Below are 14,507 nucleotides of genomic sequence, written 5' to 3'. Positions count from 1 at the left end.
GAGTTGTTTTTGCTGATCATTTCTCAAAGTGCAGTTTCTTGAAATACTCCTTAAACTTTTTATATGCTGTAATGAGTTATTTATGGATTCAAAATGTAAACAATAGGGTGTGCATTTGTATTCAGCTCAATATTTAGAGACATAATACTTTGACATCTCAAAGTTCTCTTTGGTCTCTACTAGATTTAAACAGACTCAAGTTGCTACGCGATTCTTTTTTTTAACTGCAAACCACTTTGGCGTCAAGCCTTTAGCGATTTGTACAGCGTTTTGTTTCCAGATTGCCCTTAATTTAGCTTCATTCATCTTCTTGACAAGCTTCACGTTTCCTACTGCCTCCATTCAGCATAATGCTGCCACCTCTAGGTTTCCCGGTGGTGTTTTCAGGGCGTTTATTCGGAATTTACACCCTACACAGTTTTGGGTTTAACAGAAATTTACAAAAGGGTTTGATAGTCATTTCATACAAGTTCCACATTTAAGTTTTCTTTCACTTCACAATTAAGAATTATATCTTTTCTTTGGCTAAAACAGACAACTTAAATATATTTACGTTTCTAATACGACAAAATGAAAAAGTTAAAGCAGTATGAATACATTTGCAAGACGGCGCATATTAGCTTTTAAAAAACTAATATACTTCGAAATTTATGTAAAAAAAATATATATTCATCATGAAATCACGATATTATGTAAAACAAACAACACATGTAGCAGTGTTTTCAAACTGTAATTTTAAAGTAAAACAACTCTTGAACAAAAATTGTGGTAATTAAGGTCTTTTCTTGTTTTCAGGTTTGAGTGATAACTACCGTTCTCAGCCTACAGCTCCCAAAATGCAATGGGCTCGGCTTCGCTTCCGGTCCTGCGCCGTTTCTGGAGCGGATTGGAACCCGGAGTCAGGACTCGCTAAATGAAGGCTGCTTTGCAGAAAAGGTAACGTGTTTCCTCACTAATTTACTCGCGTTTCCATCAAAATGGCGACGCAGTCTGCCAGCACAGGTGCAGCCGGTGTGTCCGGGTCGCTCAGGGCTTCTCTGCGCCGCTCCCACGGCTCTCACCCCGGCGCTGAACAGCACCGACTCCGGTTTGGGGGTTTGCGTCTCCGATCCAGCCGCCATGCCGACTGTTCTTTGTTACATTGTAGAGACGAGAAGCCGCTCAGATCGGAGTTAAAACCCGGCTAGAGTTTGGGAACCACTCAAATCCTGGATCCCAACTCTTACGGATTCCTTAGATAGAAAAAAATAAAGAAAAGAAAATAAATAAAGTCAACCCTCCGAGTGACTCACAAACATTAAAATAAAACGCGCAGTTAGTGCTTTCAAACACATTGTTATCTGTCAGAGGGGCTGGTGTGTTCAGGTACAGCCGAACAGTACCATCAAATACTGATGCAGGTTCGGCTCTTTTAAACACTCACTCCTACAAGTAGTTGTGTTCGTATGACCTGAATGTTGTCGGCTTCCTCCTTGTTTCATGGCCAAACACAGGATAAAAATCCGTGTCCTCTCTGTGCAGGCTGGCATAATGGCTGAGCAGACCCCAGATGAGTTCATCTGTGAGTATGAATCCACCCGTCACTGTGTTCTGACTCTGACAGCGTGGGAGCAGGCTGTGTTGACAGATGTGATCCCTCCCACAGGGTGCGAGGATTGTGGTCAGTACCATGACTCGGAGTGTCCGGAACTGGGACCCCTGGTTACCGTGCAGGACTCCTTCGTCCTCAGTCGAGCTCGGTGAGTTGGCATCTTGGGAACACCGTCCAAGCTGGACTTGGATGGTTTGTTAGAGTCTCTCTCATAAAAGCAACAGTTATCCCTAATGCTACTAAGATAATAGTTATTAAAGTTATAACATTAGAAGCACAGATTTCTATTTTTTTTTCTCTCTCGTTTTTTTTTGTGGCAATGCTTCAGATCAAACACATTTTTATATAAAAATAGGACTGGGCGATATGGCGGAGAAAAATATCAGGATATTTGTGTTTCATATCAGTCGATATCGATAATGATTTGTTGTAAATATCTTAATGCTGCCTCTTTTATCCACAATTTAATCTCGAGCTGCTGTTCTAATTCCCTCCCTTCACTCCACGCCATGATTTTTTTTTTATAAGCAGTTATGAGGCATGGCGATGAAACCTGAAGCTGCTTACAAGTTACTCAGCAGGTTGTTGCTAGGTAACCAAAGGAGTAAGTTAGTTGAATTTTCACCAAACTGGCTTTCGCTGGCTGTGAGAAGAAGAGTCTAAAGTGTTTCCTCTGCCTACATTCCCCAGAATGCTGTGCGATTCTGGATCAGAGTTCAGTGAAATTATTGAACGTGCATTGTGCATTTTCTATTGGTATTGATGATGTGTCTATCGAGATATAGATTATTGATTCATTGCCCAGTCCTAATATAAAACAAATGTACCCTGAGTAAATACAAGAAGTTTGTTTTCAAATTATTATTTTCTTTATCAAGATACAAAAAAAATCTAGTCACCCCCAAAACCTAATAACAGGTCGATGCCGCAACATCTATCATCAAGTGATTTTAATAAAAGGCATGAAGGTTTTGCATGACTGTGGAGGAATTTTGTCCTGCAGTTGTTTGCATTGGAAATAAGGGCGGGGTAATATGGACTTAGAATTTTATTGTGTTATTTGGTGGTACAGTTGTCATAAAATAAAAATTATGTTGAAACTACATGGCAAAAATGACTTCTCCGGGACACAGCTGCACATAGTAACTGCATAATATTTTCAAAATGACACTCATTTTGTCATTGTTTATGACTCATTTTGTGCCCTTGTTTATAAAAATATAAACAAGGGCACAATGCAACCTTTTAGTGTGCTGTAATCTATAAAAAAAAGAGCTGCCTGTTTGCTGCACTTGCAGTGGAGATGAAGATGGTCCATTCAGGAAAGCAGAGCTGCATCAAACTTTAACGTGGAGCTGCAGAAAGAAGGAAAAAAACAAAAGCAAAACTTGAATTGTTAATGCATGTCACTATGGGAAAAGCCTACTGAGTTTTGCTTAAAAAAACTTTTTTAAAAATTAAAATCACACATTTTTGTCTCATGAAGTGAAAAAATTATTTGCAAAACAAACTCATAAATATTTTCTTGCTATTCTAAGTTTTTGTTTGTGATTCAAAGTTTTGCTTGCGATTCTCGCATGATGTTGTGGGCAGAGCCTACAATCACAACAAAAGATTTCTGGTGTGTGCAAATAAATGTTTATGTTTGGCAAATAACCTTTTAAGTTCACGAGACAAAAATGAGTTATTCAATAAAAAAAAAGTTTTAAAAAACGTTTTGTTTTTTAAAACGTTTTAAAACGTTTTTTAAAAATTAAGAGACGTTTTTTTCTTAGTCTCTTAATATGGAATAATGAACTCTGACCTCAACTTGTTTCCTGCTTGTTTCTTAAAACTATAAAATGTAAAAAAATATTGGACTCCAAACTCCAGTCTAAAATTGCAAACCAACAAAATAAATGCAAATTCAACCCCATTACATCCCCTGTTTAGCTATTGCTAACAATACCCACTAATGCAGGTATTGTTGGTGTGCAGCTCCTGAAATCCTGGTGGATTTTGCTCATTTTTTTTTTAAACAAACTCCCGCTCTCTGTCCTGCGTCAGATCATCTCTCCCCAACAGCTTGGAGATCAGAGAGGTGGGTCACAGAGAGGAGGGGGTGTTCGTCCTGCGTCGACTGGTCAAGCGGACCCGCTTTGGACCCTTTGAAGCGAAGAGAGTGCCCATTCTGGAGAACGAAGGAGTATTCCCTCTGAAGGTGCCACCAGATAAACCCTCATGACTTGGAACACGGTTCAAGCCCTGCTTTGTGCTGGATACATTTCGTCCTTGCGTTTATGCTTCGTCGTCTGTTGGGCAGATCTTCCAGAAGGACGGCGCCGTGGTGTGCTTCGACTGCAGCAGCGAGGACGACTGCAACTGGATGATGCTGGTGCGACCTGCCGCCGACCACAAGCACCAGAACCTGACCGCTTACCAGCAGGACGACGATGTTTACTTCAACACCTCTCAGGTACCCAGCCCGGCCGTGCCCTCACCCTATCCGAGGGTTGCGCTCTTCCTACATGTGCTTCTGCTGTTTACCAGGACGTGCTCCCAGGAACGGAGCTGAGAGTCTGGTATGGCGCCTTCTACGCCAAGAAGATGGAGAAACCGATGCTGAAGCTGCCGCCACCGCTGCCTCCGCCAGGTAGCCGGAAACCAACCTCAGCGTGTTTTAGATGGATTTCATGAGACAGATTAAAAGAAAGTAGCACATGACTTATTATCGGCATCTGTGAAGAACAACTTTCAAATCTTGCAACAGATTCTCGGTTGCATTTCGGTCTGGTCTTTGACTGGGCCACTCTAACTCATGATTCTCGAGTTGCAATACAAGCTCCATCCATCTTCTAACCTACTCCTATCAAATACCACCACCAGAGGGCAGAATACAAGGCTTGTCATGATAAATTTTGCTGGACAATAAATTGTCCCAGAAGTTATTGCGATAAATAATAATATTGTTGTTTTGAGACCATTTTAAGGTCTCAGGTGCAAGTACACCCTGTCAAAGATCAATAAACTTTAATTTCTAAGGGACATTTAACACTGGAACTGGAAGACACTTTAAATACCAAAATAAAACAACCTAAACAACAAATATGATGGACACCAAAGTCTCTTTAAACAAAACTTTCCTTCAAAAAAACAGGGGGCTAGTCCAGACCAACACACCAGATTGAAGAATTTTGTATTCTGGTAGAAAGAGAGCGAGATAGTCATCAGAAATCATGCAGACGGAAAATATTGACTTCATTTTAATTTTTCCATTTCCAATACAAACACTTTCCATATTTTTTAGAATTTTAGTGACAAAAAAAACTGAAACAACCTCGCTCTACTTTTGTCGCTCTGCCTCATGAATCAGCCTCAGTTTTCCTAACTTTGGGAAATCGGCAATCACAATTACTGTCCATCACAAAGAAGTTACAGCACAGATTCTGGTGAGCCAGTGTAGAAAGAATGTGCCTTCTGCTCTTTCTTCCTGAACAGATGTCGCGGTGTCCTCTGCTAAAATAAAGGTATCAGATGCCCACTTGCTTCACACGGCTGAAGACGACAATGCAGGTAAAACCGCTTGAGGCATCAATCACCTGAATTCTCACAAATCCGTAAATGGCGGCTTTAAATTTCAAGTTTGCAGTGTTTTCTCTTAGCTTTCCGCTTTCTGTCCTCAGTATTTGTTCTCAACAGGATTGGGATCCAGACATGTTTCCCTGCTCCAACCCATTCATATCCCTTTCATTGACTCCAGGTATAACCCTGGATCTCAGCAGCGAGGTTGCCTCAGTGCAGTCCTTGGTTGCCCCTGGTGTTGAGGAAGGGAAACCCCACACGGCCCAGGTTTGCCGTAAAAGAGGGCAGGGCCGCGGGAGGAGAGCCAGGGGACGCAGGCCTGGAACGGGCCCCTTCACAAGCAGGAGCAAAGGTAAGAAAGAGAAGAGTCAGGCTTTTAGGGATTACACCAAACATCTGTTTTTTTTGGATCGGTCTTAGACAAATGAGCAGATACTAGGATTTAGATTTCTTAACCCTTAAAATTTAATTAGTTTCAGATACACTAACTTGGATGGCAGAGATGGAGGAAAATCAGTTCCTCACGTAAACGTCAGCTGATCTCAAACCTCCCAAAATTAACTAAATTGGTGCACGATAATAAATCGGTGCACCCCTGCAAAATATTGCAGCTGAATCTCTCTACCCCGAAAGCGGGTCCTGCTTACGTCGACTCATCAGTGTGTGTGTGTGTGCGTGTGTGTGTTCCTGATGTGTGCAGACGTAAAGTCCATGCTGGGAGGCCTGGAGCTGGTGGCCTCGGAGGCGGCTGCGGCGTCAGAGAGCAGCGGCCTGCTCACGTCCTGCGACGGCGCGACGGTCCAAAGGAGGCACAAAGCCAGAGAGCACAAGCGGGTTTATCGCTGCTCCCTCTGCAGTAAAATCTTCCAGAACAGCAGCAACCTGAACAGACACATCCGGTCTCATGGTAAGAGCCGGGTGTCGTCTTTTACCTCAGCGTGCGACAAAGTGAACGGGAGTGAATCGAGCAAAAGTGGCTGTGCAGTGTGTAACATCACAGGATCCCTCTGTGCACCGTCTCAGGTGATAAGCTGTTCAAATGCGACGAATGTGATAAGTTATTCAGCCGTAAGGAGAGTCTGAAGCAGCACATTTCCTACAAGCACAGCAAGAACATGGTGAGCGACACTCCAGACTGTCGCCTCCGGCATTTTACATTCTCCCACCGGTTTGACGTCTTTGTGTTTCTCTGCAGCCTGACCAAGATTACAAATACAAGTGCAACACATGCGAGAAATCGTTTCGTCTGGAAAACGCCTTGAAGTTCCACAACTGCCGCACAGGTGCCGTTTCTCTGCTCTTCTCCTAAGACGTTCCAAGCCGCCCGGATCTTTTTCTTTGTTCTTTCCTGTTTCATTTCGTCCCTTGTCTCTCATGTCCCCCCAGATGACAAGACGTTCCAGTGCGACATCTGCTCGCGGTTCTTCTCCACCAACAGCAACCTCTCCAAGCACAAGAAGAAGCACGGCGAGAAGCTCTACTCCTGCGAGATCTGCAACAAAATGTTCTACCGCAAAGACGTGATGCAGGAGCACCACAGGAGGCACAGCGTGGGTGAGTCGCTGCAGCCGCAGAGCGGGAAAACCTGGGAGAGCGGCTGCAAACGGGTTTAGTTTGCGGTGGAGGTTCATCCTCCTACAGGACAACGACCCTAAACCGGTCTCCTCAAGATGTTGGGATTTTTTCTTGTGATTTGTTGCGGCCTACAATTACTCATTTTGTGGCACCTTTTTCAAAACTTTGCGGTCAGGGTTGCACTTTTTTTGTACATTTTACTTTTGCAATAACATGAAGAAAAAAAATTTATTTTTTCATACTAATCATTAATCATCCTAAAAAAACTTTTTTTTTTACATAGTTGATGTGTCCAAATAATTTTTTTCAAGCATCTTCTTAAAGTAGCAATCTTAATACATAAAAAAATCAACTTCTTGAGGAGTTGTCAAGATGTAACTCGCGTTAACATGAACTGTTTACATAGTTGAAGCAAATCCTACAGAACATCTCAAAATGTTTTTGCCACAAAAAAACCCGCAAATGTTACCGTTTCATCTTGCAGGTTCGACGTTCAAGAGATGTTGGGCAACAGGAAGTTAAACTAGAAGGGGAATTAGAAAGGATTGGTCAAAATTCAGACAAGTTGCCCTGATTAGTCTGAAAAGAAAGAAATCCGGTAAACCTTATGTGGTTGGTTCAGGCTTCTGGAAGAGTTGTGATTACTGGTGAAAATTGCAGGGAAATTTGCGAACAGTGAGTAAAATTACGCTACAGACACAAAGTCACAACATGATGGAGGGACTGTTAAACATACAAACGAAAAGACACGATTAAAAACCTTGATCCTGTTCTCGACTTAAATGCTCTGAATCCATCCTGACTTAGCCTGAGCTACTTTGCAAAGAAAAAAAAAAGAGCAAAAAGTGTCATGCTCCGGACATGCAGAGCTGAGCCACCCTCATCGTCTTCAACGTGTCGTACTTGTAAACAGGCGCAAAACAGATGAAGAAAGAAGAGCTGGAGGCGAACGGAGAGGAAGGGACCAAGTACAGGAAGGAACCGTCTCCCTGCCCCATCTGTGGGAAGGTGAGGCTTTGTCTCTGCCGGCAGCCCGTCTCACACCTGGTTGGAAGTAGACGTGCAGTAGAAACGCTCTCAGATGCCGTATTCGTCGCACACATACTGAAGCGTGCCTGTGCACGCAGGTGTTTTCTTGCAGGAGCAATATGAACAAACACCTGTTGACTCATGGAGACAAGAAATACACCTGCGAGATCTGCGGCCGGAAGTTCTTCCGCGTGGACGTCCTGCGGGACCACATCCACGTGCATTTCAAGGTGACCCTGAGACCTGATCCGATCTGCATCTTCAACATCAGGAAAGACATCTGTGAAAGAAAATGATAATGATTTAATGGAGTTGTTTTGGTTCCAGGACATTGCTTTAATGGACGAGCAAGAGAGAGAGGACTTCATCAAGAAGATCGGCATCTCGCCAGATGACAGCGATGAAACGGATGAAGAAGATGAGGATGATGATCCCGATCACCACAAATACAACTGCAAGAAATGTCAAGTAAGCTTAATTTTTGATGAAAAAATAAAAAAGCGGGTGAGAAACAGTTCCATGAGGGGAAATGCATGTAGCCCTTTAGCTAGCTGTCAGACTCTAATACAAACTGGACAGCAGGCCGTTTTCCAGGGATCAGTACGGTGACCCAAGTCATCTGCTTCCGTGTGCCTAGTTGTCGTTTGCAAAGGGCAGAGACTACCTGAAGCACATCATGGAGCAGCACAAGGAGAAAGGCCACAGCTGTGCGATCTGCAACCGTCACTTTGCTCTGAAGGCCACGTACAACGCTCACCTGGTCATCCACAGAGAGCAGCTGCCCGACCCTGCAGTGCAGAAGTAAGCCAGCAGGGAGCACCACTGCTATCTAGTGCTACTTCCAACTACACAAAGTCGTGTGAAAGATGAGTTAATGTCCAGCTGGCTCTGTCCTCCAGGTACATCCATCCGTGTGAAATGTGCGGTCGAATCTTCAACAGCATCGGCAACCTGGAAAGACACAAGATTATCCACACTGGTGAGCAGCGCACTGGAAACTCTGTGGGATCTTAAAACGGAATAACTTTACTGTAAAGTCGCTTTTATGTTGGACTCTGTGCCTGTTACTCCTATGTGCTAACAGCCTGCTTTGCTCGGTTATCGCTAGTTCTCTAAGGCAGTCAGGAATTGATTTAGTTGTTTTTTGGTTGTAAGAAGAAAATTGCTAACTGAGTCCGTTTTCCTTTAGTTTTTACGGCTCCCCCTCTGAAGAGGGTTGTTTTTAGCTAATCGCACTTTTGCGTGGTGTGTTCAATTACTGCAAAAAGATCAGATTTTTAGTTGAGGCAGTTGTATCGGTGTTGCTGTCTGAATGGTCCCGATCCTTAAGATATTCTTTAATTGATATTTAGACTTTGACAAAACGCAGAAACAACATATTGGCTTAATTCTTTGTTTCATTAAAGATTTCCTTCTGGAAAGAATTGGGGGATTAAATAAAATTATTTTCTTCTGTTTATTTGAATGCTAAAACATATCTTTAAGGTGTTTGCTCCTATGTCATGATCCAGGGGTAAAGAGCCACTGCTGTGAGAAATGTGGCAAATCATTCGCGAGGAAGGACATGCTGAAGGAGCACCTCAGGGTTCACGATGACAACCGGGACTATCTGTGTGCAGAGTGTGGGAAAGGTTTGCATCACACCCCTCATTTTTTTTACTAAGTTGAAGCTTGGATCTCTCTCAGATTATAATCATATATTGGCAATGTCTCCCTTTACAGGCATGAAAACCAAGCATGCTCTGAGGCACCACATGAAGCTTCACAAAGGCATCAAAGAGTATGAGTGTAAAGAATGCAACCGCAAGTTTGCCCAAAAAGTCAACATGCTGAAGCACTTCAAGAGGCACACAGGTGGTTTGGGATGTTTCGGTGAACTTTTCCATGTAGCTAAGACATTCGTACTATTGTTGATTTATCTCCATGCCAACTTGGTTGCAGGTGTTAAGGACTTTATGTGTGAACTGTGTGGGAAGACGTTCAGCGAGAGGACAACCCTTGAGACGCACAAGCTAATCCACACAGGTCGGTCTCTCATGAGACTGGAGTTTGTTTCGCATTGAAGGTGTTTTCACTCCTGATAGTCTGGTAGACTTGGTTCTGATGGGGAGCAAAATTGCAACATTTGTTACGTTTTCAGCAGCTGTGGTTCATTTTCACACTGTACCATGTTAAAAGAGCCAAACCCTTCGAGAAACCTGTTCCCCTCTTCGCCTGTGGTGGCGCTGCACGAAGAACCACTGAAGGAATCAGCACAAAAACCTCTGAAGAAGACACTGAGCGCAATTTCCTTCTTCAGATTTTAGCATTTGTAGGATTTCTATTTTGTCTTTGGCAAAACATTGCTATCCATTTCTTTCACTTGCACTAGAGACACATTTGTTTTGGTTCTTTTCACCCACAATGCCCTGCGCTATAATCCACTTCCTGCTTTGGGAGCAATCTCCAGAACGCTTGGCGTTCTCATATGCAGAGTTCATTTTAATCAAACCAAGGTCTGGGTTTGTAGAGCAGCAAGAGTTCGCTTTTTTGGTCCCCATCAAAGTTCGATTCCGGATTCACACCTCCCCAAATGAAGCAGATTTTCTAACCAAACAAACTAGAGTTTGATTAAAGTGGACTAAATGGGTGAATGCACCCTCAAAGCCACAAAAATTTGAAAAGAAAGCAGTTATTTTCTGGTAAAAACTTTAAAAAAAGAAAATTAACAATATCTGTACAACAAAAACAAGAAAGGTGAAGAGCTTTTATTACTGTGTGTTATTTTGAGACTTTCTTCATTGTTATAAAATGAAATATTGATTGATGCATCTTTAAAATGTACCATTAATTAAAATAGTTTAGTATTGTACACTTTATGTAGCCAGCATTTTACAGAGTGTTCAACAGAGTCCTGAACTGACCATTCATTGTTGCTGCAGTGGGTAAGACGTGGAAGTGTGAACATTGCGACAAGAAGTACCTGACGGAGTACATGCTGCAGAAGCACATCCACCTGACCCATGAAAAGGTGGAAGCCCAGTCGTGTCACCTGTGTGGGACTAAGGTGTCGACCCGTGCCTCCATGAACCGCCATCTGCGCCGCAAACACCCCGAGGTAAGCCCGGACGAGCCCCCAGGTGGGATGATTATACGACCAGAAGTGGTTAGCAACTACTTAGATTTACTGGAGTAGCTTTTTTTGGACCATACTTTTACACCATACTTTTATATATATATATATATATATGTATATATATATATATATATATATATATATATATAAGAGAGAGTCACATCAAGTAACTTTACTGAATGAAGAAAAGTTTGTTTTTGCCAAAAATGCACAAGAAGCATTACCTATAATTTGCTAAAGTGAGAGTTTTTGTTTGTACACAAACTTCATCATTTTTATTTTAATGCTGTTTTCTATCTGCTGAGCCTGTTTTTCCAACAGACAGAGTAAATACAGTGTTATAGTATTACTACTGATACCTTACCCTGGTCTAACTCAGAAACATAACTTTAAGGATTGGTTTCATTTTTTCACTCAGCTAATTCTACTCTACTAGTCGTATTTATTTTTTATTTTAGTATTTAGAATCGGCAAATAACTAAATAATTTTATCAGTCTGATTACATAATTTTTAATAATTAAATCTAGGGCTGTAGCTAACGGGTATATCTGTAAGCGATTATTCTATCAGGTATCCTGGCGACCGACACAGTCTGAAGGGTTTTCATGTAAACACATAAGCCTTTTTTAACACAATTTTAAAATTATATTAAAATAAACTAATAATGAAATGTATTATTTAAATAAGAAAATTAAGATTTTATTGCCTAAAATGCAATAAAAGCATTCCTTCAGTGTATGTTTGATCATTTGAAGCAAAGGATGCATGTGCAGCTAAAACAATACTTCTGATATTAACATGTGAAAAGCTCAGCCCTTTCTGAGATGGTGATTATTTTTTGCATTAACTGATTAATAACTGGGTAGTTATTAGTATTAGACTTTTTAGTTTTTACAGAATCTGAACCACAGATCTACAGACAAAGAAGGTTTTATCTTAAATGCAAAATGTATATATGTTTCTGCAGTTGTAGCTTAATTACTGCTGTAGGGGTGTTGTTCCTTCAGAAAACTGCCTTTTTTTTCTTAGTTTGTATACTCCAGTTAACGATTAATTGATTACTAACTTAGCTGATGATTATTTCAATAATCGTGATTAGTCTGATTAATCGTTTCAGCCCTAATCAAATCATGTTATGATCTCAAACCAAGGACTTTTGTTTTGTAGTATTTTTTTACCAAATATTTTCTCACTTTTACTTTAGTAGTTTTTTTAGTTACTATTTTGTGGTTTTATTTGAGTAAAATTAAAGTAGTGCTAGTCTTACTCGTGTAATGTTTTTATTCCGCCTCACACCCAGACTCCCTGATGTAATCATTCCTTTTTGTTGCCTGCAGGTGGCGCCAATGAGACTTGATGAGTTTGATGATTTTCAAGAAAACTCAACAGTTACTAATTCATCCATCGGTATTGTGCAGGTTTGTTTACCCTTGAGGATTGCATGGAGATATTATGTCTCAGAACATAGAAGGACTCTGGTTGGAGACAGAAAAACAAATCTGACTTGGTCTGTGCTGCTGTGCTTTTCTGAACGGTCTGGTCTGACAGCCCACCCTGTCTTTGGAGAAAGACAGCATGTCCCATGAGAAGCCTGTCCGACCTAACCGGCACCCCAAGAAGAAGCAGAGAGTCCTAGTGGAACCGGAGCTCTCCGAGTCTGACGACTACGGCGATTTCACTGAGCCGAGGCATGCGCCCATGCCCGAATTCAACACTGTCATTGTTGGCGAGGAGACGGAGACGAGCTCTGCTGTGCAGAGCATCCAGCAGGTAGATGCCAAGTTTTCTCAAGAGACACCGCTTTAAGAGGTTGTCACTTTTAGAAGAAGGGAGGAGACGATTGGTTTTCCTTAAGAAGAAATGGATGCAACAATATTGTAGCTAGATTGTTGGTTGAATATTTGTCAGAAGGAAAACTGGAGTAATGTTCCTCTCTGTAATGTTCATCAGTAAATTAGCTTGTCAATAAATCTGACATCTGGCGTTCCAGGTTGTGGTCCTGACTGATCCCAACGCTCCATCAGCCCCCTCCCCTAGCAGCTCAGTTGGACTGACCAACATCACCGTCACACCAATCACCAGCCACTCCCAAACCCAGTTCACCAGCCTGCAGCCGGTAGCCGTGGGCCACCTGACCGCCACCGATCGGCCCCTCACGTTAGACAACTCCATCCTCACCGTCACCTTCGACACCGTCAGCGGCTCCGCCATGCTCCACAACAGACCGTCTGAACTTGTCCCGGAGACGGTGGGTTCTACAAACGGTGCAGCACCCCAGTCCGTGGCCCACTTCATCAACCTCACCACTCTGGTCAACCCGATTAGCCACCAGCTGGAAGCGCCAACTCTGTCTTGGAGGCCTGTTCCAGCTGCCGAGGGCAGCCAGGTCACCCACATGGATGGGAGTCATGGAGAACCTCAGGAGACCCAGAGTCGAGGTCCAGATCCAGCCCAGAGCAACCCGACAGCCACCCAACAACAGCAGCAGAGCAACTCCGCCCAGCAGATGTTCGGCTATTGAGTACTTACTGGAGGTGCAGGTCACCTCACTTAGACATTGTTACATAGCATTTCTTTTTCTTTTTTTTTATCAGACTGATTTCCCTCAGATGCCTCTGAAACTAGATGAAGTGTACAGACTTGTTTTCCTCTTTTTTATTTTTGACAGAATTAAGTGGCTGCTATTGATGAAATAAAGCATGAAAGAAATGGTATGTTGACCCAAAACCCAGTGACATACCACCTGTAGTCAAAACCAAAGCAATATTTCTCAGACATCCACTTGCCGTTTCCAGCCTTTCAAAGCATGCCTCTTATTCAGATGAATCTGCATTGTAAAAGGGACTTTTCAAAGGGAGAACTTTATGTTAAAGTTCGCTGATGAAATATTTTTTTGATTCATGTAAACTGTAGTTTTTGTTTATATGTAAAAAAAAGATTTTTTTTTTTTCAGTTTTTCTGCGTGTTTGTGTGTGTTTTCCACCACAGAATTCAATACAACTGCATTACAACTTTGCAGTTAATACTTGACTTTGCAAATTCATAAAGTACAAATTCAAAAGCAACCCACCAGTTATTGGTATGTACTATAAGATAAAAGTGAAAGTGTGGGCATAGGCACACATGAACTGTAATTTAAAAAGAAAATAGGTCAATACAAAGGTTACAATGATGATTTTGTTAGCATGACCCTTTCAAATACTGACATTCCTCTTGATCTTCAGCTTTTTATTGAACATCTTAGATATTCTACCTTTAAGGAACTGGTATTTGGAACAGTTAATTGTTTAAAGCTTGGTGTTTTCTTTTCACTAAGAGAAAATAAATTGGACTTTAATTTCCCCAGCAGACAACTCATTTTCCCACCAGGTATCTGGACATTTTATCCAGGTCTGAATGTTTTTATTGAAGATTTCCATCTTAACACTATACTCTTTATTTTAGATATGGGAGACGGTGTATTGTTGCCACATGTAGACTAGTACACTATTACCAAAAACATTGGTTATACCTTCAAAAAATTAAATTAAAAGCCGAAGGAACTCGAATGAATTAGAATTTTTTTTAGTAAAGCTCACTGAGCATGCGCAGAAATAACTTATTTACCGAGGAACCTCAACATTAGCTTGTTATAC

General features: G+C 41.8%; 1 protein-coding gene across 2 annotated transcripts; it reads left to right on the top strand.

Annotated features, from left to right (window-relative positions):
• Window positions 1-761: 761 nt before the first annotated feature.
• Window positions 762-13,819, top strand: prdm15 (PR domain containing 15). Of its 2 annotated transcripts, XM_007557994.2 has the most exons (24): window positions 762-936; window positions 1,522-1,561; window positions 1,646-1,739; window positions 3,638-3,791; window positions 3,894-4,046; window positions 4,121-4,223; window positions 5,069-5,143; window positions 5,331-5,504; window positions 5,853-6,059; window positions 6,176-6,270; window positions 6,348-6,435; window positions 6,539-6,706; window positions 7,641-7,735; window positions 7,855-7,986; window positions 8,084-8,224; window positions 8,394-8,557; window positions 8,656-8,735; window positions 9,268-9,387; window positions 9,479-9,610; window positions 9,698-9,781; window positions 10,678-10,853; window positions 12,210-12,290; window positions 12,421-12,642; window positions 12,863-13,819. In XM_007557994.2, exons 2-24 carry the CDS (start codon window positions 1,531-1,533, stop codon window positions 13,391-13,393), a joined length of 3,300 nt encoding a protein of 1,099 aa, XP_007558056.1. In that variant the 5' UTR covers window positions 762-936; window positions 1,522-1,530; the 3' UTR covers window positions 13,394-13,819. The 2 variants fall into 2 exon arrangements, with proteins under 2 accessions (XP_007558056.1, XP_007558053.1); XM_007557991.2 differs by lacking the exon at window positions 762-936 and having other exon boundaries at window positions 959-1,739.
• Window positions 13,820-14,507: the final 688 nt, after the last annotated feature.

This window comes from Poecilia formosa, unplaced genomic scaffold (assembly GCF_000485575.1).
Source record: "Poecilia formosa unplaced genomic scaffold, Poecilia_formosa-5.1.2 Scaffold93, whole genome shotgun sequence".
In the NCBI taxonomy this organism is placed as follows: Eukaryota; Metazoa; Chordata; class Actinopteri; order Cyprinodontiformes; family Poeciliidae; genus Poecilia; species Poecilia formosa.
The sequence above is the reverse complement of the archived record's forward strand: the minus strand, read 5'-3'. Positions and strand labels throughout refer to the sequence as shown.